The 25549-nt window shown below is 44.3% G+C and overlaps 1 protein-coding gene across 18 annotated transcripts in view; it reads right to left on the bottom strand.

Moving 5' to 3' along the window:
• Ptprt (protein tyrosine phosphatase receptor type T) overlaps nucleotides 1–25549 on the bottom strand; it is a 1127865-nt gene that overhangs the window by 829890 nt on the left and 272426 nt on the right. For all 18 annotated transcript variants that reach the window (XM_060382888.1, XM_060382893.1, XM_060382885.1 and 15 more), the window contains exon 2: nucleotides 8348–8473. In XM_060382888.1, the coding sequence (XP_060238871.1) occupies nucleotides 8348–8473 (126 nt within the window). The remainder of the gene's footprint in view (nucleotides 1–8347; nucleotides 8474–25549) is intronic.

The raw sequence follows: 25549 nt of genomic DNA, 5'->3' as shown, positions 1-25549 counted from the left end.
CATGTGTTCCATGCAGGGAACCAAGAAATCAGTCCCGGTCTTAAAGAGGCTCTCAGCCCTAGTGAGGAACCAGAGGGAACGTGCAGGGACAGACTCAGCAACAGAAGCTCCGTGGAGAAAGGAAGAGACGCGCTCTGTAAAGGAGTTCGATAGGAAAAGATGGGCATGATTTAGACTCCAGACAAAAGGCTCCGTAAGTACAGCAAAGGCATGGCAGTGTGATGTGTAGGGTTTGTGACGAACAAGAAAAGTCAGATAAGACTATCTTTTTCAAAACTACGAGTGCTCAAGAAGAATGCTATTATGCATCATAAAGAGAGGAACCAGTCTTGATAAAAAGCAGACTGTAAAACAGGTCTAGCTGGCCAGTAAGCAAACATTCTCCAAAACCTTTTAGTTCCAACACTGTGGTCAGGCACTATCACCAACCCATATCACCTCAACTCACAAGCTCTGGATGCTGTCCCCAAATTTCTACATGAAAAGTCCAGGGCAGAAGAGTCCAGGTGGCTGCATCCAGGTTACCTGAGCAGCCAGCTAGGACTCCTAATATGTGCTTGAGTATCTAGCTCTGTAGTTAACCAAGATTCATTTCAGTGGGAGATTCTCAAAACTAGGCAGCAGGATTGGAGAATGGTCTTCCAAAACTAGACATAAAAGGAAGAGGTTGTAAAGGTAGAAGAAGCTGGCCTTTGGGGAGCATGCCAGAGTTGTATCATGAGAACCCTGAGACCAGTAGTAGGGCTCAGTGATAAAACCTTGCTGTGTAAAACTGACTATCTGAGTTCAATTCCCAGAACCCACAGTAGAAGAGATCCAGCTCTAGAAAATATTCTCCAGACCTCTACACACACCCAAACACACACACACACACACACACACACACACACACACACACACAGGTAAGCACACAAATAGATACAGAGACAGGCACACACATGCATGGACACACACACACATGCACACACACAATTTGTTTGACATGCACTGACAATTACATATTAATTTAAATTTATTTTTTATAATTTATTCACTTTACATCCTGATTATAGTTCCCTCCCTCATCACCTCTCAGTTCCATCCTCCTTCCTTCTTACCTTCTATCCCCCTCCCCTTGTCCTCAGATATGGGGAACCCTCCTCCCCTACCATCTGACCTTATTCTATCAACTTTCATCAGGACTGTCTGCATTTTCTTCCTCTGTGGCCTAGCAAGGCCACTCTGCCAGGGGTAAGTGATCAAAGAGCGGGCAACAGAGTCCATGTCAGAGACAGCCCCTGTACCCCTTACTAGAGAACCCACATGGAGACTGAGCTGCCTATGGGCTACATCTGAGCAGAGGGTCTAGGTCCTCTCCATGCATGGTCCTTAGTTGGTGCATAAGTCTCTGCAGGTCCCCCAGGGCCCAGAATTGTTGGCTTTGTTGATCTCCTTGTAGAGCTCTTCTTCCCTCTGGATCCTTCAATCCCTTCAGTCTTCCATACAACTCCCTATGCTCTGTCCATAGTTTGGGTGTGAGTCTCAGCACCTGCTTCAGTCCCCTGCTGGGCAGAGTCCTGTCCTATTCACTCTCTTCAACTACTTCAAGTGTCTATTCTATTTGCACTTCTGAATGAGAACTAAGCATCCTCCCCAGAGACCTCCTTATTGTTTAGCTTCTTTAGGTCTGTGGATAACCCTATGACAATTACATATTAAGTCTCAGTACTGCAGTGACAGGTGCAAGTAAAATGTTGACATTGCCTGCAAAATAACAAAATCTAGTGTAGTACACAGTCCATGAACAAACTTGCCACCCATCTAATCAGCACTGGCAATCCCATGATGCTTTGTATAAATGATGTCTATCTTGATGTCCATAATTCCTTCTAAAGCACTTTGGAAAGCCTTCATCCAGCCAGCATCTAAGCCACAAACTATTACATTGCCCTGAGCAGGCTACCATCAGTTCCTAACTCCTTTCCTGCTTTAGGATTCACAAAACATTTTCCCAACCGTGTTTGACATGTAGATGGTGTTCTTCCCTCATATCTCAAAAATTATGTGAGCCATTCTGGTCTGGGAGGACATAAGGGAATAGAGAAATATATACCACTGAAAGAAAGTTTGTTAAGTCCTACTGGAGATAAGCACACTGCTGTATGTACACAAATAGTGCCTGCAATGTGCTTTAGAAGTAAATACATGGGACTTAAATATGCAACGAGACAGGGTTGTTAAATAAATTGTGGAACAGTCATTGGGATGGAAAACCCTGAAGCTTTTAGAAAACGTGATTTGAGAAACAGTTAATGATATGGGAAAATGCTTTTTAAAAAGCATATGAAGAACCATATTTATATGTATTGGTATGCATGCATGACTTCCACTTTGTTCTCTGTAGCTATGTCTATTGTGCACATTCCCCCACATGAATATGCATTGTTGTTACCACCATAAATCACCCTGCAAATGGAAATCATTTAAAAGATACTCCATTGATGACAGAGGCAAGTACATAATCCATAGTTCACTAGTCAAGATTCCAAGCCTGTCTCCTCTGCCACAGGGAGCTCACTTGATTGGGACCCAGTACAGTACACTCTAAAATGAGAAGGTGACAATATTTCTGAACTCGCGGGGGGGGGGGATGTGATGCAAATTAGCTCAATGCTGTATGGGGAAATGCCTAATCTAATTATTGGCACAGAGCAAATGCCAGCTTCTAACCTTTCTAATGCCCTTGTGCAAGTTCCTGTGCCCTGGGAAGGGGCGGGGCCAGGGACAGATGTAGGTCACTGATGTGGGATTCACTGGGCTTTAGCTTTCTTGAGGATATTTCAACAAATTACCACAAACTGGTAAGTGAAGTCAACAGAAACCCATTTCCTCCCAAGTCTGAAGTCAAAATTCAAATTCAAGGTGTTGGCTGAACCATGCTCCCACTAAGAGCTCAAGGAAAGAAGCCTTCTCTACTTTGTCTAATTCCTGCTGTCTGATGGCCATCCTTGTCCTTCTTTGGTTTACTCCAATCTCTGCCTTTATCTTCATGTGATGTCTTCCATTGGGTATCTGTGTGTCTCTGTCCCTATGTGCTGGTTGGGTTTTCTCATCTTGACACAAATTGAGACATATCTAAAAATAAGGAACCACAATTGAGAAAATGCCTCTGTAAGATTAGCCTCTTGAGACCTCTAGGACACTTCCTTAATTATTGATTGATATGAGAGGGCCCTGCCCACTGCAGAGGTTAGCACCATAGGCAGGTACAGGACAGCATAGTTAAAGCAAGCTGGGCAAGCCATGAGAAGCAAGACAGTAAGCAGCGTTCCCCATGGCTTCTGATTCAGCACCTGACTCCAGGTTCCAGCCCTGAGTGCCTGCTCTGACTTCCCTCAGTGAAGGACTGTGACCTGAGAGTTGTAAGGTAAGATTAACCCTTTCCTCTGCAAGGTATTTTTGGTCATAGTGTTTTATCACATCAATAAAAACCCCAACTAACACATCCTAAACTAGTCATATTAGACTGACCCAATATAACCAGTATGGCATCTTCTTAATGCAATGGGGGAAATAAGGACCCGAGATTATTTTCAAGGAAGGTCAAGTTCACAAGAACCAGTGTTTAGGACTTCTACATGCCATCGAGGAGGCACAGTTCAGTCCATAGCGGATGGCAGTCCTCTATAAACCGCAGTTAGAAAAGGGCAAAGATAGGCATCCTGAGAGCCCAAGGGCATAAAAGGGAGACCTGAGCCACTGATGAAGCTGTACCTACTCCCACAGGAGACTGATGGGAAGAAGTAATCTTGTTTCCAGGTATCCCCTGTCCTTCTTGTATTATGCCCAGCTCCTGTCCTCTCCAGCTATTCCAATCAGGCCACTACCAAGCTCTGTATTTCTTTGCTCTCCCTGAATGCATGTGGGACAGAGAAACTGCTTAAAGTAAAGGTTGCTTCCTTTCCTCCTTTATTTCACAAAAGTCTAAACTTACTGCAGAGCATTTGCCACTTGCTAGGCCACCCTGCTTTGCAGAAGCACTTAAGGAAGTACAGGCCAAAGACAGGATGTTGAGTGGACACCTGGGCTGACTAGACCTGGACCAGGGCTCCTGGCCTGAGAAAGCAGTAGGAGAATCATGACTGGATGAAGGAAAGTAGCTGAAGGCTTCCTAAGGAAATTGTAATAACCAGCACATGTCTTAAGATATTCACAGAGTAAATGGCTAAAATTTAAAATCAACTCCCTGTGTGATCAGAATCAGAGACATAAAGATAAGAAATAGAAACAGAATTTCTTGTTTACCTGGAAATGTGATTAAGAGTCAGCCCTAGTTCATTCTTGACACCTAAATAATGTCCTATAAACAAAATGGGGAACCTCCCACCAGACCTTAACACCTCAGGCTATGACCTTTTAAAATGGCACCTGTGGGGCTGGAGAGGTGGCTCAGTAAGTAAAGCACTTGCCATGTGGACCAGAAACATGAGGCTCTGAGATGGAGCTCTAAAACCCATGTAAAATAGCTCAGTGAGTTGGCATGTGCCCAGTGCTGGGAAGGTGGAAAAAGGCTGATGCCTGAAGCTTGCTGACCAGGCAAAAGAAATAGATCCTATTTTAAAAGAACACAAGGTGGAGAACAGATGAGGAAGATGCCCGAGGTTGACTTCCAGGCATGTGTACACATACCATACCAATGTATATCTACTGGCCTGCACACATCACACATACACACACACACACACACCCCTGTGACAGCCACAGTTAGATAAGACAGTGCCCTAGCGAGTGCTTTTGTGGGTGTTGTACCTCTTATTCTATTCCCCTGTGATAAAACCACAGACACGAGGTGCGAAGAGCAGGTATGAAGCCTGGAATGCTTGCCCAAGGACTTTTGCATGGAAAACAATGAGGAAGTGTGTGACACGGGGTGGGGCTGGCGGAGCAGTACTGGATTCAGGGAGCTGAGCTACAGCAGTGCATGTTGGGAATTGAGAAACCTCTTCTGGCCTATCTGACTCATACCAGACCAGCTGCTAGGAGCTTCCCCTATATGAAGTAGCACTGGTTACTAGTGAGCTTAGGGAGGCTCAAGATCTTACCCGTTCCCAAACAATTCAAGGACCAGAAAAGAGTGCAGGGGCAGCTTGCCTGAGGCCTGCTCCGCCAGACAGTTCGCACTAGTCTAGCCATCCCCGGGGAGCCCTCACATGGGTTTTCCAATGAAAAGTGAGAAAAGAAGTATCCAGCTGCCAGCGTCGCTCAGCTCTGGCATAAGATTGGAGAGGGCTGATCTGTCATGGGTGCTGTAGTTTGGATCTGAAATATCCCCTAGAACACTCATGTGTTTAAGGACTGGTCCTCAGTGCAACATTCAGAAGTAGAAATTTGAAGAAGTTAGAATGCTCTAACCAATGGATTCATTTATTAATAGATTAACTATTAAATGGACTACCAGGAAACAGAAAAAAAAAAACTGAGGAAGCAGAGTCAGACTAGAGGACAAAAATCACTGAAGACATGGCTTTAAAGGATATGTCTCTTTTTCTTTCTGACTCTTTGCTTCCTGGCTTCCAAGCAGTCAGAGATCCTCTTTCTCATACCCTTGCTGTCATGATATTCTTCTGAACCTCAGCTCCAAAGCCATGGAGCCACCCCACCTTGTCATGAACTCTCCAAATTCATGAGTCCAAATAACTGTTTCTTCCTTTTGGTTGTTTCTCTTAGCTGTTTTCTTGCAGCAGTTACAAAGCTAACACTGTGTCTATAACAGGAGCTTTGAAAAAAAAGAATTGCATGCTGTAAGAAGACAACTGAGAAAACCTTCTTCAGCTCTGCAGCGAGAAAAGGTTTCTGTGGGAAGTTACATGAGATGATGCATGAAGAAAATGGCCAAGGGTAGAGAGAGGCATTCCAGTGAGCAGGAGGAGCATGTTCAAAGGTCCTGTGTCCAGAAAGAATATGACATGTCCAATCACCAAAAGCAGCCAGGATATCCAGAGCACTGAGAGGTAAGAAATAGGATGTGAAAAAGACACTAGATAGCCCAGGACTGGATAGGCCTAATGGTATGTCAATCATAGTTTATTTAAAGGCCAAGCCACTAAAGAGATTAAACTCCAAAGTGACATGATCCGATTCACTCAGGCCAAATGTAACACGGAGCTTGTTGCACGGAGAGGATCAATAAACAGTGCTGAACATCTGAATAAACATACTCAAGCTAGATTGCAGAAGAGAGGGAAACTGCTGGACTTCAGAACATGAGTAAGATTTCAGCCGCTGCCTGCCCGCGAGGACAGTTTCTCCTAATCCAAATTCGTTTCCATGCCTCTCAGCCTGAGCAGCACATGGAGCTGCTGAGATCCATAGGAGCCCCTGACAGACTCATTTCAGCGATCACTATCAAATGCCTCTATTAGGAATGCTCAGAAGATTGTATTAGCATGATCCAATATTTACGAAATGACACTCCGCTATCATAAGGGGCTGAGAAAATTAAGATTAGAAGCAATCATCATGCCTTAGAGATGAGAAATGGGAGGGAAGGAGAAGGCAGCAACCTGGTTGCTGTCCAGTACCTTGGTTTTCTTTATTGGGAAGGATAATGGGAAGGGAATCAGTGTGTGATTAGGAAGCAGGGTGCCAAAGGCCTTTAAATTGTCATGCATGACTTCATTAATAACCTCAAGTAAGGGATCCATCCATGCACCCTCCCAGCACATCATGGATGCACTGCATCTCACAGGTGATGAAGATGATGCTGTGAACAGGGCTATTGTGGTCCTCAGTCACATGGGTTTCTCATCTGAGAGATGTTAGTCACAATATATGTGAGGGACAAACCTGGCAAATGCAGTGAGGATTTTTACCAAGAGTCACTCCAAACTGAACAGGGAGAGTAGTGACAGAAGCACAGAGCACAGAGCGGAGTAAGCCCTGGGACTATTGTAGGTGAGTTCCTGAGGCAGGGGAATAAGAATTTTCTGGCAACTTCTAAGACCCAATGTGGAAGCAAGCTCAGAAGAAGCAGAACCAGTGAGGGTGGAAGTTGAGGTGAGATAAACTGTGAAAGTCTTGAGGGAAGAAAGGGACTCTTGGTCTTCTCAGAGCAGCAGAAGACTTCAGAAACCCTCAACACAGAGGGTGGACAGGGATGAAGTGGGGCAACAGGGAATGGTCAGTCCCATATTCCAGCAGAATCTCTCTGGCTTCTGGATGGAGATTAAACTCAAAAGAATGAGACAAGGAGCTAGAAAGGTCTCCACATACCCAAGAGAGAGGCAGCAGTGGTCTGCACCAGAAAATGAGAGTCTAGGAAAAGAAACTGGGCAAACCAGGGAAAATATTACCAGGGACCTCCTGCTTTGGAACCAAGCACAATGTCAGAGAAAAAATTTCCTCCTCCAAGATTCTTCTGAGTATCCTCTTTGCCTCCACTTATTAACATCCTAGAAACCCTCTCCCCAGAGTTGGACAAGAGGGCATGGCTGAGGGGGTCACAGATCGTAATAGTCTTCAGATAGAACCTGAAGCAATGGGGTTGGTGTGGCCAACCATGAGGATAGCACAGAGCAAGCCCAAAGAACACTAGTGTTTAAGGCCAGAGGGAACTATCAAAGAAGAGGGGCTGATGGAATACAAGATGGTGTGAGAGATACCGGGAGTTACTGGCCAGGAAGCCTCCACAGACAATGCCCGCTCATGTCCTATAGCCAGCTGACTTTCCCACTGTTCAAAAGAGTGATCTTAACTTTCACTGTAGGACATTCAGGGAAAATTGCTGATATGCCTTGCCTGATTCACCAACTCTGACAGTGTTCTCCTAGAGTATGTGTACATCTCCTCCGAGCATATCCCCTAAGACCCAGCAGGTGCCTCTCTCACAGGCCTGCCTCACGCAGGCATCCATCAAGAATTTACACTGGTTAAATAAGCTTGGCATTCTGGATGTCAGGACACTCATCAAAGCGGTAATAATATGGCAATGGAAATCCCCTGATGTATTTATACAATCCATGTTCATATGGCATAGAGGAAAGGAATGAACTTGTCTCTTTCTAAAATGCCATTACCGTCTGGCCCCAGAGCAAAACTTAGTGATACTCTGTGTATAGACAGAGTTTAAAAGTCTCAGAGTAAAAGGAAATCCCAAAGGCATTCAGATCCTGATAACCTGCGACTCTCCCTCCAAACGAAGGAGTTCACTCAGCCTTGCTTAAATGCCCCTAAGGATGGGAAACTCACCACCTATACATCAACCTACTGTCCTCTCAGACAGTTCAATCCATAAGAAGGTCCTTCCCCCATGAGCCATTGCAAAAGACAGCCACCTCCATCTCAGCCCCAAACATGATGGATCACATACCTGTGGGCACAGCTGGGTCCAGCATTGGCTTCTCCCACGTGTTAATCTGCTCCCAGGTAAACCCATTGGTTCCCAGAGCCACACTATACCCACAGTTGCTGTAGTGCTCATCAAAAGAACAGCCACCTGCAGACAAAAGAGAGACAGGTAAGTTCAGCCCCACACAGGAATCTTGGTTCATTACCCCTGCTCCATCAGCTCTCCATTTACAGCTTTGAATCTTAAACTCTCGAGAGGTATTGGAGGAAAAATAAAAAACAAAAGCAGGCAAACTGGATTTTTATATTTGCTTTAATGCTCCCAGGAAAGGCGCTGGCATCTGCAAGCCCCCCTATTTAAGAAAGTTAATAAGGCTAGTTACATTGATTTCAATCTTCCTTCCTGAGAAAGTAAACAGCAACCTTTCATTCTAAGTAGGAGGAATGAATGCCAGGGCATGCCTCTGTAATTGCTTCCTGCAATAGGCAAGGGGTGCTGGGATGCTGCAGAAAGTATAGGAAGCTGCAGAGTCCAGCAGGGCTACAGCACACCTCAGCTGTGCAAAGCCATGAGTTTGGGTCACCTGGTTCACCCCTGGGGGTCTCGGTTTCCCCACCTGTAACGTGGAAAGGAACATCTACCTTATGGTGTGTCGTTAGGTGAATTGACTATGAAAAGCAAGCAAAGGGCATACTCTGGATACCCCACCTTCTTCACTGTACCAGTAAACTGAAACCCGTGCTTCGTGGAGTTTGAAGAACAAACTGATGAGGAATTAGACACCCATGCATTTGAAAGAAGAGAAAGTCAACAGTGAGTGTTACTCGATTCTCCCTCAACGTTTAAACCATCATCATTGGACGTTACGCTGTGTCCCTTTGACTTTGGCAAGGATGAACTTAGCATATACTTTCAAGGTGACATTGAAAGAGACAGAGGATTAAAATGGAGGCACCAACTAGGATTGCTGCTGTGACCAAAGAAGCAGGAGCCCACTATTCTGAAAAAGGGAGGGAAGGGGAGAATGAACTGAGCCCTGGAGGAGAGGACATTTTCACAGCTGAAAGACAGGAAGAAGGATATTCCAAAGAAGCACAGCCTGATCCACAAAAGGATCTGACACCTACTGGCCTGAGCCTACAGTGGCCTCCTGGCTGATCACCCAAACCCACTTACATCCCATCCCATCTCTTCACTGTGCTGTTTCCTTGGTGTTCAGCTCCCTGCTCTCCCCTAAAGACCCATATGCCCCAATCACAGGTTGAGCCACATGCACTGAAGGCCACATGTCTATGCCCTCTTCCAACTCCTATGTTGGAACCCAACTGGGAGGAAGTGGTATTCAGAGAAGAGAACTTTGTGAAAATGATTAGGTTATGAGGGTTTGGCTGTCATGTAGAGGTTTCAGGTCCCCAGGGAGCATGCTCAGCCCTTCTACCAAGTGAGGAATTGTGAAAGAGGAAAGGCCAAGAAGATAATAAAATACATATGACATGAAAGCAGAGGGTCTTTTATGAGGAAGGATGGCAGAAGGAGATGAACAGAGGGATGGAGAGGGAGAGGGAAGAAGATCAATGAGAACAAAGTAGATATGAAAATGTTATAATCCAATCTATTATTTTATATGAGAATTAAACTAATGAAATATAAATAAAGTAAAATAAAATGCAGGCATCTATGGAGAACAAGCTTCTCTCAGATCTGCATCAGCTGCTGCCTTGATTGTACACTTCGAGGTCTCCAGAACTGTGAGCAAATTTTTTGGTATTGTTCATAAATCACCCAGCTGAAGGTATTCTATTATAGTCAACTTGAGCACATTATGACAGAACCCCAGTGAATGCTGGGATGAGCAATAGAGGGCCAAACCCATTGGGAGGTATAGGAGTTGAGTAGTGCTTTGCATGAAATAGAAAATGAATTATACAAACATCTTAAGAAGAACAAAAAAGTAAAGAAGTCCAAGAAGTAATAATAAAAACTGAAATCTGCAATGAGGCCAGTGGGAAATTTCTGATCAAAAGAGGATGGGAAGCAACTGGTAGGAGGGAGGAGAGAAAACTATTTGCTTTCCCACAGTTACTTGCTAATTCAACAATGACTTGTTAAAGAATGGATACAGAGTTGGCACTAGTTACACCGTGGCTGCTAGAGAAACCCATGAAACTTTGTGAGGCTGACCTGCAGCAAACAAGCAAGTTAGAGGGTAATTACTAATGTTAGCATGCACTACAGAGATGGCAAGTGGGAGTGGGTGAGAGATCCACTAAATTGGAGTGCTACAAGATGTCTAACCATGAACTGAAATCAGATCCACACTACAATGGCCCACCCCCTGTGCCAACCTCTCAGCAACAGGTGCTACATACAGAATCTCTGACACACAGTCCTCAGTTCCTCTGATGTTGCAAGGGCCTTCATGGCTGAGGCTGCAGGTGGTAGCAATCAAAGGAAGGAGTGGAAGCAGAAGGATCACACAAGAAGAGCTTGCTGCCAGGTGCAGTGGCACATGCTTATAAACCCAGCACTCATGGAGACAGAGGTAGGTGGATCTCTGTGAGTTTGAGGCCAGCCTGGTCTACAAAGTGAGTCCAAAAAAAAGGAGAACTTGTTTAGAGTAATGAAAGGCAGAGCCATATTCTATCTTGAGCTACTCTTTTCTTGGGATATTCAGACCCTACTTTCTGCCAGCATTTGCCATGGCTTATGAATATATTTAATGTCTTTGCACAACAGAGATCTAGATACAGGTCCTATTCTGCACTCAAGTCTGCATATGACATACACGTCAGCATCTCAGCCAGGCATACAGTTAGGACTATTCCACAGAGTGACCAGATTCTCAGCTTAGAAAGAAATATGACTGGTGGAATTTAAGTTCCCATCTGTGCTTTGTGCAAAACCTAGAATGCGGAGCATATTTAAGAGATGCTGTCTAACTGTTCGTCATCCAGCTGCATCAGACTGATAAGCACAGAAGCTGGATGTGCAGTGTGGTGGCACTGAGGGCAGGAAAAAGAAAAAGCAATCAGGGAAGGAGGGAGCTGTAGAACCATGCTTTGATTTCCCACATGTCCATCTGTTCAAATGTGGTCATGTGCCTGACTCCGAGCTCCTGGCTCCCTATGTCAATAGGGAAAGTTTCCCAGGTACTGGACACTGTGTTCTTATAATACAAGCCAAACTGTTCAAAGAAAATGACAACCAATCCATGGGCAGATCAGACAAGAGCCTCTGCAGGAATATCTGTGATGAACCTCATGTCCCGTAATGAGGTTCCCTATCTGAAATTCCATCCACACAAGCAGTGCATGGCGAGTCTCATGAGACTGTTTCTCATAATCTTTCTCAATATAAATTGATAGCATCACCAAAACACACATATCAAGAAAAACAAACCACTGTGGCCTGATACCAGCTCATACAGATACCTGCTCCCTGCTCATATAGCTTGATGCAGATATAACGTATTTAAAACTACTAAGGAAAAAATATACTTGAGGATGATTTTCTTCCTCTCAGACCACAAATGAAGAATCAGCACGGTCACGCACTTGAGACTGACTCGAGATGATGTAGATCCACACCCATTCTCATGTCTGAGCCTTTAGTTCCTGGTATATGGGAACAAGATGACCACGAGGAACATTCTCGTCATACAATCTAAGTATCCTAGAGAATCAGAAGTAAAGAGAAACCTCCATGGGCCACAGAGATGCAGAAATGGCAATAAGCCATGGTGCCATGGACACTCTGAAAGGATAAGAGAAATGAGCCACCATGAAAGGAGAAGAGAAGAAACTCAAGCCCCCTTGAACCCTGAGCAGGAAACATTCACCCAATCCCCATGGCCTTAAGACATTTTATAAGTGATGTGGATCATCCAAAAATCGCATCTATCTGTCTTCCCTAGAAACCATAACACAAAGGACCTAGCCATCTCTGTAGGTATTTGTGGCAGGCCACTTAAGGAAGACATACGATTGGAAAGAATCCCCAAAGAAACTCAATTGGATGCTGACCTCATTCAGACATAGGGAGCCTGTGGTGTCAGGTAACTGATGTCAACCTTAGCAGAGTCATTTAGGGAGGAAATGACACTGTTGTCTCTACCTCCACCCCAGGAACTAGCTCAGGCTGCTTCCAGAAGCGCCATCTAGCCTGATGTAGACTTAGAGAATCACAGGAGGACAGGGAAAGGCAACCACCACCCAAGGACTCTGTTCTTGAACAGATGAGCTATTTCACTGGGCAGGTTGAGGTCAAAAAGTGGCAAAATCCCCAGATGCTCTGATGCAAGTCAAACATAAAAAGTCAACAGAGAAATGGAAGACTGTAGCAAGGAAATTGGATTTTGAAAATCCATTTGGATTTGGTAATGTATAGCTTATCAGCATCTGTAAGGGAGTAAGCATAGTGCAGGATACATACTTTAGGAGACATTAAAGCATAAATAAGGTTTATAGTGCCAATCAGAATTTTTTTTTAAAACATGAGCTCTTCTTTTGAAAATGAGAGAGGAATAGAATTCAATAAAAATATAAATGTGCCTGCCTCTGCATTTCTCAGATATGATCCTATGTATTCCAGAGCAGAATTAAGTTCAGAAGGGGGACGAAAGATTTGTTACTTTCTGGCATGATCCAGGCACTGTATGTGAGTTGTATGGAATTATATGCAAATCTGTTTGGATAAGAAAGCAGAAAACCTCAACACCCTTCTCTAAGACGGGGCTCAGCAAACTTTTCTACAAAGGACCGAATAGTAAATCTCTTCAGCCTTGTGGCTGCATGGTCTCTGTCACAGTTGCTAAGTCCCGCCCCTGTCATAAAAAGGCAAACATAGCCAACATGGAAACAAGTGAGTGTGTGGAATCAAGTAGGTGTGGCTGTGTTCCCTTGAGACTTTATACAGAATCATGGAGGTAGCCACATTGTGCCCAGGGAGTGTAACCTGTCAATTCTTGCTCTAGGAGATAAGCACTGCTCTCTGCCTTTCTACATGGAATCTCATTGTAGAACTCATTTTACACAGCTGGAGAAAAAGCATGACATCACAGTTGTCGATAGCAACAGAGAGACACCCCTTTCTATCAACAGCTGTTTATATGCTGCTATCTGTCTTCACGTTCTCTATCCCATCTTAGGTACAGCATCGCAGACCCCTAAAAACAGCTCAGACACATGGAGCAGAGCGGGCGGGACATTAGTCCTGGCATCGGGGAACTGCCGCTTTCCAGTGCTCCAGCACAGCCTCTTTTAGAATACTCCATATTCAGACTCACCCTGCTGCTTCTAGAATAGAAAGCGGTGCCTTTAATATCCAGCCATGAAGCTAAGAGGAGATAGGAAACTAGGTCAAACATAAAAAAAAGAAAATTATTTTTAAAAAGGTACAGATTTGTCTTCAGTTTTTATGCTTCATGGTAAGTACTACTGATGGAGAACTCACAGTGTTGACAAACATGGCCAGAAACTAGGTGATCTGGCATGGAGGAGGCAAAGAAATAGCTGGCCTATATAACCAAAACAGAACATACTATGACGCCACAGACCATCATGTTCATGGATCTCAGAAGACAAGTCTGACCCAGGATGTGAGTCACATCAAGCCACGGCATGGCTCGACTTTATTCAGTGAGTGGTTGAACACATTGGCACGGACCTTATTCATGGTGACGTGCCAGACTGGAGCCCTCAGAAGGGATTGTAGTCCATCTGTGCCTTTCTTTTAGGAGTCACAGTGAACATGGTGAGCCTTCCAATATGGGAGGGACTGAGGACTCCGAGGTTGGGCTGGGCCTTTTTAGAGTATTTATCCCAATTCTACAGAGGTAGAGATGTCAAATTGAGAGAGAAGGGAAGCCAGCGCATGAGCTAAGGAGAATCTGTCAGGCCCCTTTGGAAGAGAGAAGAAGGTGAGGTAAGGTGGCAGATAGGACTAGAAGCAACAGCAGGAGAAATGAAAGTGGTAGCAACAGGTGCAGGGGAGATGTGCCAGCTAAGGACTCAACTGATCAGCGATGTGCTAGGCTCAGGGAATGAAGACACAGGGCAAAAGGACAGGAGGAGAAAACTATGGAACAGATGCCAATTTGAGCATAGCACTCTATGCCAAGCTTGGTGCTGGTTACCTCTGATAATCATTTAATTACCACAGTCATTGTCTGCATCAGACATGATCACGGAGAGCCATGACATGCGCAAAGAAACTAACACATAGCATGCTCTAAAACTGTTGCCCAAGATTACACAAATCTCAAGTGGCAAAGCTTGACTTTGAAACCAGATTAGCTCAGTCTACACACACCCTTAACCCATTATACTAGGTCACCATAGCAATTAACACCCCTCTTTAAAGGGAACTGGTTGAGGTAGCTACATAGCTCTTCCTCAGTCCTGAGCCAGTCTGCAAGTCCTCTGTTCCCAAATCACTCACTGCTCAGGCCCACAATGTGCTAGTCTTCAAGTCCAAAGATCAAGGCACAGGAGTGGGCTCTGCAGCTTCAGCTTGCCATGGAGAGCATAGAGCAGGGGGTAGGGTCGGAGATGGAGTTGGGGGCTCAGAATCAAGCAGGAAGGTACCTTGCTGGAAGATGGTACCAGCTTCTTGTATCATTCACTGATGTATAGATAGCCCACACTAAACACTAAATGAGCTGTACAGACTCAAGATGTAGCAAGAATGCATGGGTCTTAGTTAGGGATTTATTGCCGTGAAGAGACAACATGACCAAGGCAACTCTTATAAAGGAAATTATTTAATCAGAGCTGGATTACAGTTTCAGAGGACTAGTTCATTATCATCATGGCGGGGAGCATGGCAGCATGCAGGCAGACATGGCGCTGGAGAAGGTGCTGAGAGTTCTACCTCTGGATTTGCAGGCAGTAGAAGGAGACTGTGTGTCACACTGGGTATTGCTTGGGCATCGGTGAGACTTCAAAGCCCCATCTCCACAGTGACACACTTTCTCCAACAAGTCCACACTTGCTCCTATGATACCACCCCTCCTAGTGCTGGCACTCCCTATGGCCCGAGCATTCAAACACATGAGTTATGGAGGCCAGCCTACTCAAGCCACCGCAACATGGTTAGAGGGAACCAGTAAAAGAGAGAGTGATGACCTAAATAGTTAATTTTTAAGATTCCTTTTTATTTTATATGTAAGTAGGCGGGCCTGCATGAATGTCTGCACATAATACGTGTGTGGTGGCTGCAGAAGTCAGAAGCAGGCATTGGATCCGCTGGAGCAGGGCTTAAAGGTAGATGTGAGTCCCTATGCAAGTCCTTTGCAAAAACAGAAAGCACTCTTTAGCTAATGAGCCATTTATCTCATTTTTATTATTTTAAACTGGAAACGTGTGTCTAACTTTCCCAATAAAGTAAATTTTCTAAGGAGCAAATACTGTCAGCTTTGTGGGTTGCATTAGCCTGCTCACGCTGCCATAACAAAATGCCATAAACTGAGTCCTATGAAATAGACATTTGTTCATTCACAGCTCTAAAACAAAAGGTCTACTCAAAGGTCTGGTAGGTGGGTCGTGGTGATCATTTCCTAGTCTGTAGTTGACCACCTTCTCAGAGATCTTCATATAGCCTTTCCTTAGTGTACTTGCAAAAAAAATAGCATTATTCTGGGGTCTCTTCTCAGCCCAAAGATCTCTGACCTTGTCCCAGTGACCCCATCTAACCTTTCCATGGACTCTGTATTCAGTCATGCTAGAAGTAGGGCTTCCACATATGGATTTCAACACAAGACTGAGGAGGAGAAAATGAGGTCCATGGCAGCATATTCCTTTCCTATCACTTCACAGTGAATTACCACAAATGCAATGTAAGGCAAAGCAGAGGTGTTGTTTTCCTTCTCCCAGGATAGAAACCAGGTACCCACAGAAGGTTTTAGACCTTGAGATTTTCTTTAGAACTCACATGACTTTCGGTGGAATCCAGTTCTTTACATTGCAGAACTGAGGTCCTGTTTTTCTTGTTTGCTATACCCAGCAGCCTCTCTCAGTCCACTGAAGCTACACACAATTCCTGGCCACGTGACCCCAGCCTGAGCCTTCTATTTCAACCTCTTCCTTGAATCTGGGCCTCATTCTCCTGAAGGACTCTTCCGCTGGAGAAGAGCCATCCAAGACTATCACTCTACCTATTGTCAAATGATTTGGGGCCTTAGCTACATCTGACAGTTTATCACCTTTCTCAGTAACAGAACCAAGGTGTGAAGCAAGCCCACTGTGTGCACACTGCCGTGCGGGGGATGGGGACTCTCGGCGGGATGTATCAGTGGTCAGGAATCTTGGGGACTGCCTCATAGTTGTACTTATCACAGTGGCCCCAAATTCTGTTGCTGGTACTCAGCAAGCCATTGTAGTATGGAAGTGTAATGAACAAGCACGGTTGTGTTCTCAAAACAAACAAATAAATAAATGATGGATGGATGGATGGATGGATGGGTGGATGGATGACCATGTTCTATTTGAGACGGGCTCTTATTAGATAATTCAGACTAACCTCAGCAGTCCTCCCACCTCTGCCTCCCAAGTTCCAGGTTTGCAGATTTTATACTACCACACCCAAGCTCCCTATGCCTAAAATTGTATACGATCCACTGTAACAAGATAATATTCCTTTATCTTTCTAACTGTTTAAAAGTGCAAACGCCATCATCATCTATGGACTATAAAAAACAAACAAAGAAGACTCATGTTTGAAGTGTAAACTGCAATCTTAATTCAGTGACATGGACGTTTCCAGTGTTAACAGGATCACTGAGTGCCGATATATCCACATGAGTGTTGCTACTTGGGTGTCTGATGCAATCTGATTTTGACACTCCCTTCCCATTTTTTAGAGGTAGTACGATTCTTCGTTTCTCTGGGAAGTGGAAAGATGTGACCGGTGTCTTCTGATGTCATCCAGCCGTCCAGCCCTAGGGAAAGGGACTGATAGGAGTGAAGACCTCTAATGCCCCAGACTTAGAAATGCACCTTATGGGTGAGAAGCTGGTGCTGCTATAGATGAGAAGACAGAGGTGAGGGCAGAAGGTTTACACAGTACCAGATGGACAGCTCAGCTGAATTCTAATCACACCTTGTCAGCCAACCAAGGCAAATTCCGAGGAAGGCTCAGCTATAAACTTTGCGATACCAGCACAAAACTACAGTACAGAGTACCATGTGGTACAACTAGGAAATCGAGAGGGCAGTGGTGGCGCCTTAAACAAGCCACTGGGGCCTGAGTGACCACAGTGTGCAGGCCCAGGAAACAAACCCTGCTCTGTGGATACACACTTTGTAAAGAGCTCCAGCCCCCGAGTCATTCATATTCTACCCTTGTGCTGACAGATGCTCAGAAGGCTGGGCAGGATCTAAGTAGGGCTTATTAATCGTGAGCAGCGTGTCGTGGGGAGCCCAGTCTTGCCCCCGGAATGAATGCAAACCAGCCTTGCATAAATTGAATTTCTTTTTTGAATATCTAATTGAATTTGCAGAAGTGTGTGCCAGGGGGGTGTTTAAATAAGTGCACAAATATGATAAGAAGGCCTTCACACCATTATATCTAATTCAGTAAGCAAAAATAATGGCAGGGCACGTTCCAATTAGTGTTTGATTTATTTGCTTTAACAAATCCAATTAGTAGAATGTTTTATAAAGTCATCCAATGTCAAATACTCATGGACTAAACAGATAGAAACAATAGTCCTAATAGGAAAAAAAAAAAAAAGATGTTTTAGAGGGAGGCCTCTGGATGGTGGGTTTATTATAAGTAAGATACTGCCTCCCCAATGGCTTGGACATTCCCCGAAGGACAGGAAAATAGTGTCTGATCTGATCGACAGGTTCTTCCTTGTGAGCATCTGGGCAGCAATATGTCCCGCTATGCTCTATCTAGGAGTGAAAGCAACAAAGGTAGGAGCTAGCCAGGAGGTTTCAAGGGAGAATAAAGAACTTGCTGCTGAGTGTCTTTGAGACCAGCGGTGTGTTTACAAATCAAGGCAGCAGAGCATCATGGGAAAACCATAGGGAAACAGAGGCTGTGGTGTCCTCGAACTGGAATCAGCCTTCTTGTACCTTTCTGCTGCGCTCTGGTTTCCTTGTGTGAAGATGAGTGCAGAGATTAGTCACAAACAGACTTTCATTGAAGAAGGCTGCCTTCGGCTCAGTGACACATGACACAGAGGATGGTTAAAGCTTGGATCCTTGAGCCAGCCATTAAACTCTTCTGTTTTACCTAACTGTATGACGTAGGTCAATGGAAACTCCATGTGCCTCGCTTTCCCCATCTATAAGCCTAAGGCACTCATAGACTACACCTCCTAGCACTGTTATGAGGACTGGATGAACTTAATACCTATAAAGACTCAGAATAACACCTAACACACAGTAGTAAGTACCTGATACATGAATATTTCATCTCCATGTATGAATTCAAAACAGAAAGTTTAAATGCTTTGCATGTATTCACCTTGTAAAATATTTTAAAGCAAAGCATTACGGAAGCCATATCCGAGTCTGTCTGTGTGTCACAGTAACCCCCAGCACCCTCAGAACTTGCTACTGGATGACCTCAGACAGGACAAAGTATCCATGTCCTTCACCTGTAACCTGTCTTCTCCATCTGTACAGAGATGCTGTAAGCAAGCCCTCTCCCAGGATCCCTTGACTTCTGAACCCTCCCAAACATGACTGTATCCCCTTTTATAATACCCAGAGTTGCTAGAAGGAAGAGCCTTCAACCAATTTCTTTATATGGACTGCCTGGCCTTTGTCCAATAGTATCATGTGGCAGCAGATCTCTTCCTTCTCTCATGCCCAAGATTCCTGGGTACCAGTTTGTACATGGATACTGTGATGGTCTATGGCCAGAGAATATTATGATAAAGAATTTGGAAAGCCTGCTCTCAGCCTCAACCTATCAGCAAGAAGACAAGGCTTAGGGAAAGAAGAGTCACCTTCAGACAAAACAGGTAAGGAAGGCTCAAATGGAGGGCGAGTGACAGAATCCAATCAGCCAAAAAAGTAGCCCCAACCAACCATCAATTCATTCTGCATGGGAGTAGACACAAGGGTTCCACTGCCCTCTCAAAAATAAAAACTAAAGGCTCACCTGACCCAGCTCCTAATTTTTACAAGTGAGTAAACAAAGGGCAAAAGCTACAAAAAGAAGCAGTCAGAGCTAGGGCAGAACCCAGAAGCCCTGGACCCTGCCAGACCTCTGCCCACTCAGCTGCCAGAAAAGCATCTTTGATCTTTTCCCACACAACAGTGATTTTCTACAGCGAAGGACAGAGAAGACCTGTCCCCATCTCAGGGAGAAAATGTTCTATACTTTGGGGTAAGATCCTCACCTGACCCCAAAGGTGAGGTAACACTGATGCTCATGACTTCCAGGAGGAGTCACAACATCAGAAATCTTTAGACTCTGAAGCCAAGATCTCGGCGCTCTCAGGATCTTTGCATCTCTAGCTCTTCCAGCTCAGATCATCCCCACACCAAAGCTTCCTGAGGCTCACTCCAAATGATTTCCCGTCAAAATTCAAATTCCCAGAGAAGACTTCTCAAATATTCAAAGACAGCCTCTTCGCTGCTCTAATTATTCCACGTTGTTTATGCTGGGTAAGGCTGCTGCCTCTGTGCCCTAGCTACACTCATTTACTCTCCCCCAACAGGAACTCCACCAGTCTAAGGTAGGAAACATATGTTCATTTTTATTCATACACTGAATACAGGACTTATCCTGTAGTTTGAGGGAAGCACAAGCAACACTGAGTAAATTAATGACTGAATGATGAAATATCAGGGAGACAAAACTTAGTAAAGATAATGGTATGTAGCTTGGTTCTGCCCTTGAGTTTTTATAGCCTGGCCCCATTTCCTGCCCACCCTCTACTTCTTTCCTATAGTGATAGACTGTGTGCCCTCACACTGTAAACTAAAAGAAACACTTCTTCCCAAGGATGCTTCTTTTTCAGTGTGTAGTCACCACAATGAAAGGGGTGACTGATGAATCACCCGGAAGCAAACACAGAGAACAGAAGTTGGGACCCAGTGAGGAGCAGAAGGAGGTGGGAAAATTCCTGGCAAGGGTGGCTTCTGAATTGAGAGTCCCCAGTAGGGATTACCCTCAGATCATTTAAAGAGATCTCAAATTCTACTCTGGGAAAATGAGCCATCTGTGGCCACCCTACAAGCTCTTTATAAGGACTATGTTAATCCAGCCTTGAGAACTACTCTTGATTTGATCTTTGAAACTTAAGGCAGTTTAGCAAAGTGGAAGTCTGAGTTGGAAAGTGGTTAAATGACTTTCTTGTGTCTATCTACCTTACAGGGATAGAGCCAGATTAGAACTTGAGTTTCAGTTGAAACCCAAACACAAGCTCGGTCGACTCTATCCTGTGTCTTTGGTGCAGAAACATAAGTGAGGCTGGCAGCTTGGAAATCTGCACTCCTCAGAAAACCCTCTCTGGATTTATTCAACCCCCATGTGCATTCCATTCATTAGTGCTATGTGGACTGTCTACTGTATGTTAGGTACTTTAGGCACCTGAGATAGAAGCAGAGACAAACAGGAACGGCCCTTTATTTCCCACAGCGTTCCCATTTGAGCCGGGAAGACCAGTGAAGCACAGAGCTAAACAGAGCAAGTGAGGTGGCTGCTTGGGCTCTTCTCAGGATGCTTTCAATATTTAATATAAATCCATTAAGGAGATCACTGTGGAAAGTGATCCTTTATTAAACATCATATTTTATGGTCCAAGCATCAAGCCAGGCATTTTTCATGGTCCTACCTGATCATAACAGACATCTCACAGTGTTGGAATTAATCATTATGAAAATGAGGAAACAGATCCTAACAACTTCAGAATCCAGTCCACATCCCCGATGCCCACTTACTCTGCCTGTTTATTTCCCCAGATGGCATAACGTGTCTATTTCACGATGCCATCTATACAGAAGCCTAAGAAATAGCAAGGTCTGTCTAATGGATACCAGTTCATGTACTTTAATTTTATAAGTATATTAACATTTAATTACCTAAAGTAAAGACTAAGGTCCTAGACATTAATTAAGCCTGGTAATAGCATTCGAAGTTCCATAAATCACCAAACTGATCACTACCCAGATAAAATATTTACTGAGGTCTGGGTATCACGCTAAATATAATTGGTTGTAGAAACCCCCTTCAAACAGTTCAGCTTTGGCAAATGAGCCTGTGGTAGCCAGATGGGATTCATCTACCATGACCTCTCAGATGAGCATCAAATGTAGAATAAAGGGTTTTAAGAGCATAAAAAGGTCCTAAATAATTTGAAGCTTAAATCACCCAGATGCCAGTAGTGGATCAACTCACACATTTTGGTCTCGGGGATGATGAGGTTAACTGTTGTGACAAATACATTAGCTTGTCCTCCATTCAGCCAGCCAGCCTGTCCACTCTCAAATATTGACACTTTGGTTGTCTGCAGAGGTAAAAACTCGTAGAGGCCGGTGCCCATGAAAAGGAAGCACTCTCTCAGGGATTAAAGAAGTGGCCTTTGATGAGCACTTCAAAAGGCAAGTAGGTTGCTCAATAAGGTGCCTAAGCATAAAGCAGAGCCAGTACGTCAAACTCACACCACCTCAGCCTCTCAGATCCTGAGAGTTCATGTCCAGGACACACAAACACATTTCTCATCTCTAGAACAAGCACTTAGCAATTTCCAGCTCTGTGCGTGCTTTTTTTTTTTTTTTTTTTTATCTGCAAAGGCCCAAAGCAGAAGTTCAGCCCCTGCCAACATGACTTCACCTCGGGCAAAAACTCTGAAACAGAAATGAACTTCTACCAAAGCTGCCACTTGCTAAATCACATAATAACTCAGGACCTGACAGGACAAGGAGGCAGGTGGTCTTGAAGATTGAGGATTTGCCTGGGAGAAAGGAGCCCTGCATTAAAGACTTGGCTTTGCTACCAGCTGCCTGTGCGACCTTGGCTGAGTACATTCTGTTGAAGATGGACCCAGCTGGAAACTCCTGGCTGTCTCTCATAGAACCTCGCTCTGATGGCCACGGAACTCCTGGAAAGGGGGAAAACATTCAGAGAGCCTGAAAAGAAGTTAGCTTAGCAGTGAAACAGGGAAGAAGATGGAGAGGAGAGATGATACAATTACAGAAGATGAAACAAATTTTGAGATGCAAATGGCAAACTTTCTCTGTTAGACCCTTGTCAGAATCTACAGGTAAACTATTAAACCTCTGCCTACAACTAACTAGACTATCTGTGTGTTTTTCCCAAACTGTCCACACCCATGTTTGAAAATACACCACATCTAACAGTTAGGAAGCCAATCATGTCACTGGTCTCAACAGAAGAGCTGATTTAGATTCCATCTCTTCCTCCCCTGATCTCTCCTACCTATACTTATGAAATATAATCTTTTGGAAGAAAACAAGAATCAGAAATTATGCAAATGAATTTAGGAGGAAAAGAAGAGAAAAGGCATTGTTGACATTTAATGAAAAGAGCACTAGCCTGAACTAGAGAGCATTACACATCCTCATTAAGGGGCTAGGGAGGCAGCTCAGTCAGTCAAGTGCTTGATGCATAGACCTGAAGATCTGATTTCAAGCCCCAGAGTCTACAGAAAACTATGTGGTGGTGTGCTCTTGTAATCGTAGTGTTGGGAAAATAGAAACAGTGGATCCCTGGGGGGAGGTGGGGATGCTGGCCAGTCTTCCTAGCTAAATTGGGTGAGTTCCAGGCCAGTGAAAGACCCAGGGATTCTGTCTCCAAGCACAAAATGAACAGTAAACTGAGGAAAAGTGCCTGAAGATTACCTGTGGCCTCAACATGAAAATACATGCAAATTCCAACATACCCACACACATGTGCACACACATATACACTCTTGCTGAAACAAGAAGAAATAGACACAGAGAGAAACTGATATAAAATGAAAAGATGACAGGATTAGGTGAAAATTTGCAGATTCTGAAGGAATCTCAGGGAAAGTAAATAAGACGCAAAACACAGCATCGAGAGCAACATAAATGCCCTCGTGTCAAGACCTCCAAACTCAGCACTGGCTGAAACGAACAAAGGGCAAAACAGCCAAGTGGCTTTTAAGATAAGCACCAGCCACAATATGCCAAACAACAGGGAACCATGACCCTTGTAGAGTTCACCCTGAGAGGCTGACTCAGCTCAAAGAACAGCACAAGAGATGTGTGGTCTGTAAGCCACCAAGTCCATGAGCACTTCCTGCAGACGGAAAGATCTGAAGACTGAAGAAGGCTGAGCAGGGAACCCTCCCTGGTCTTCTAGGGCCCTGTCAATTAGCAGATACAACTGGACTCGACTCCAGAACAGCAAACTCACATGGTGACATGCCCTGCCAGGAAGCAGAGTACATACAGGGGGTGAAGGGAAGCCTGCAGAGTTCATGCTTGTGCACACCGCCCAGCCCATGACCCAAGCAGGACCTTTCCCAGAGTGGACTTCTCATTAGAAGAAGGTAATTCTATGACTCTTCCAGAAGAATTTTGAGTTTTGTGAAGCCCGAAGAATAAACATTTTGGTAAAGCATTTATCTTTACCAAAGACACCAAAATCTTTAAGAAAAAGAATGTAAACTCAGAATAGACACTGAATTTACAATGAGAAAAGAATTGCAAGGAAAAAATTTCCAGTAATTGAGAGCCACTACAAATACTGTATTATCCTGAATAATAACAGCATCGGTGACTATCCTCTCTCTAATTTTCTGGATGTTGTCCCTGAGTTATTTCTCAAAGCCAATAGCTTTACAATATCATATTTTTTTTTTGTTTTAGAAACAGAGACTGAAAATATCCTCCCTTGCAGCTTAATTAATATCTCTTTGTTATTTTATTTAGTATTTCCCTTTGCCCCACTTCGTGTGTGTGTGTGTGTGTGTGTGTGTGTATGCATGTGTGTATTATGCCTGTGTGTGTGCATGCATGTTTTGGTATGTGCTGGTGCAGATGCACATGGAGGCCTGATGTCAGGAATCCTCTATTCTCTTTAACTGTATTTTTCAACCTTATCCATTGAGGCAAGGTTTCTCAGTCGAACCCAGAACTCATAGACATGTCTAGTGTTAATGGCCAACGTGTTCTGCAGATCACCAGTTTCTGCCTAAAATTATAGGCAAGCAACCATGCCCACATGGCATTTACATGGGTTCTTATGATCCGCACTCCAGTCCTTACACTTTTAAGGCAAGTACTTCACTGGAAAATCTCCCCAGACATATTTCTCTATTACTAAGAGCTGTTTTATACCCTCCTTTAATTTCACATCAATGTTTGTATAGTCTAGAACTCTTGGGAATTCTTATCTATGAGATCCCTTTCATCTACATGCTGTAATATTCCAGATCATTGTATGTCCATTTGTACATTAAGTGATAATAAATAAACCATGAATTGATGGCATCAGGCATGTTCATGGTTACATATACACATGCACATACACACACATGCATACACACATGTGCACACACACATGAACACACATGCACACACACACACAGGAACACACCCAATTCTATTAACCCAAATTAAAATTTAACTTCTGCTCATATACTTTTAGAAAGTACTCTGACTACTCCAAAGGCTTCACCTCCCACCTTTCACTTTCAAAAGAAAAGTATGATGAAAAGCAAATTGAAGAGGAACTCATACAGCAGGCTTAAGCAACTGTCACTACAATGATCTTGCTTTTGATCATTTCATAGAATATATGACTCTCTGAACTAACTGCCAGGCCTTTCTGTGGACTGCGGAAAGTAACATAACAAAGAGGAACACGAGGCCTATGCTACAGTCACGTGGGATTCAGGGCTCAGCCACACTCTCACAGCTCTCACAGGATGCAGATAGGCCTGGCAGGCACCTGTCGCCGGAAGTGACCAGTGTGATACAACACCACGTACGCAATGGGAAAGGCTGCCACAGAGCACAGGGGACAACTTTATAAGGTTGGTTCCCTCCTCCACATTTACATGTTCCAGCGATAGAACTCCAGTGTCCAGGATTGTGCCGGACATGCCTTAACCCCTCGTGCCACATTCTGATGGAGGTACCCATGACCTGCCCAGCATTTGCCAATCTTTGCTACACCAATACAGTGGCCTATCTCATGTGCCTAACTTCTCTCTGGAGCTCAGGGAGGAGATGGGGTGGGCCGTGGAGGCAAGATCTGTTACATTCACTTACA

Source organism: Meriones unguiculatus, chromosome 4, assembly GCF_030254825.1.
Source record: "Meriones unguiculatus strain TT.TT164.6M chromosome 4, Bangor_MerUng_6.1, whole genome shotgun sequence".
Taxonomy (NCBI): domain Eukaryota; kingdom Metazoa; phylum Chordata; class Mammalia; order Rodentia; family Muridae; genus Meriones; species Meriones unguiculatus.
The sequence above is the reverse complement of the archived record's forward strand: the minus strand, read 5'-3'. Positions and strand labels throughout refer to the sequence as shown.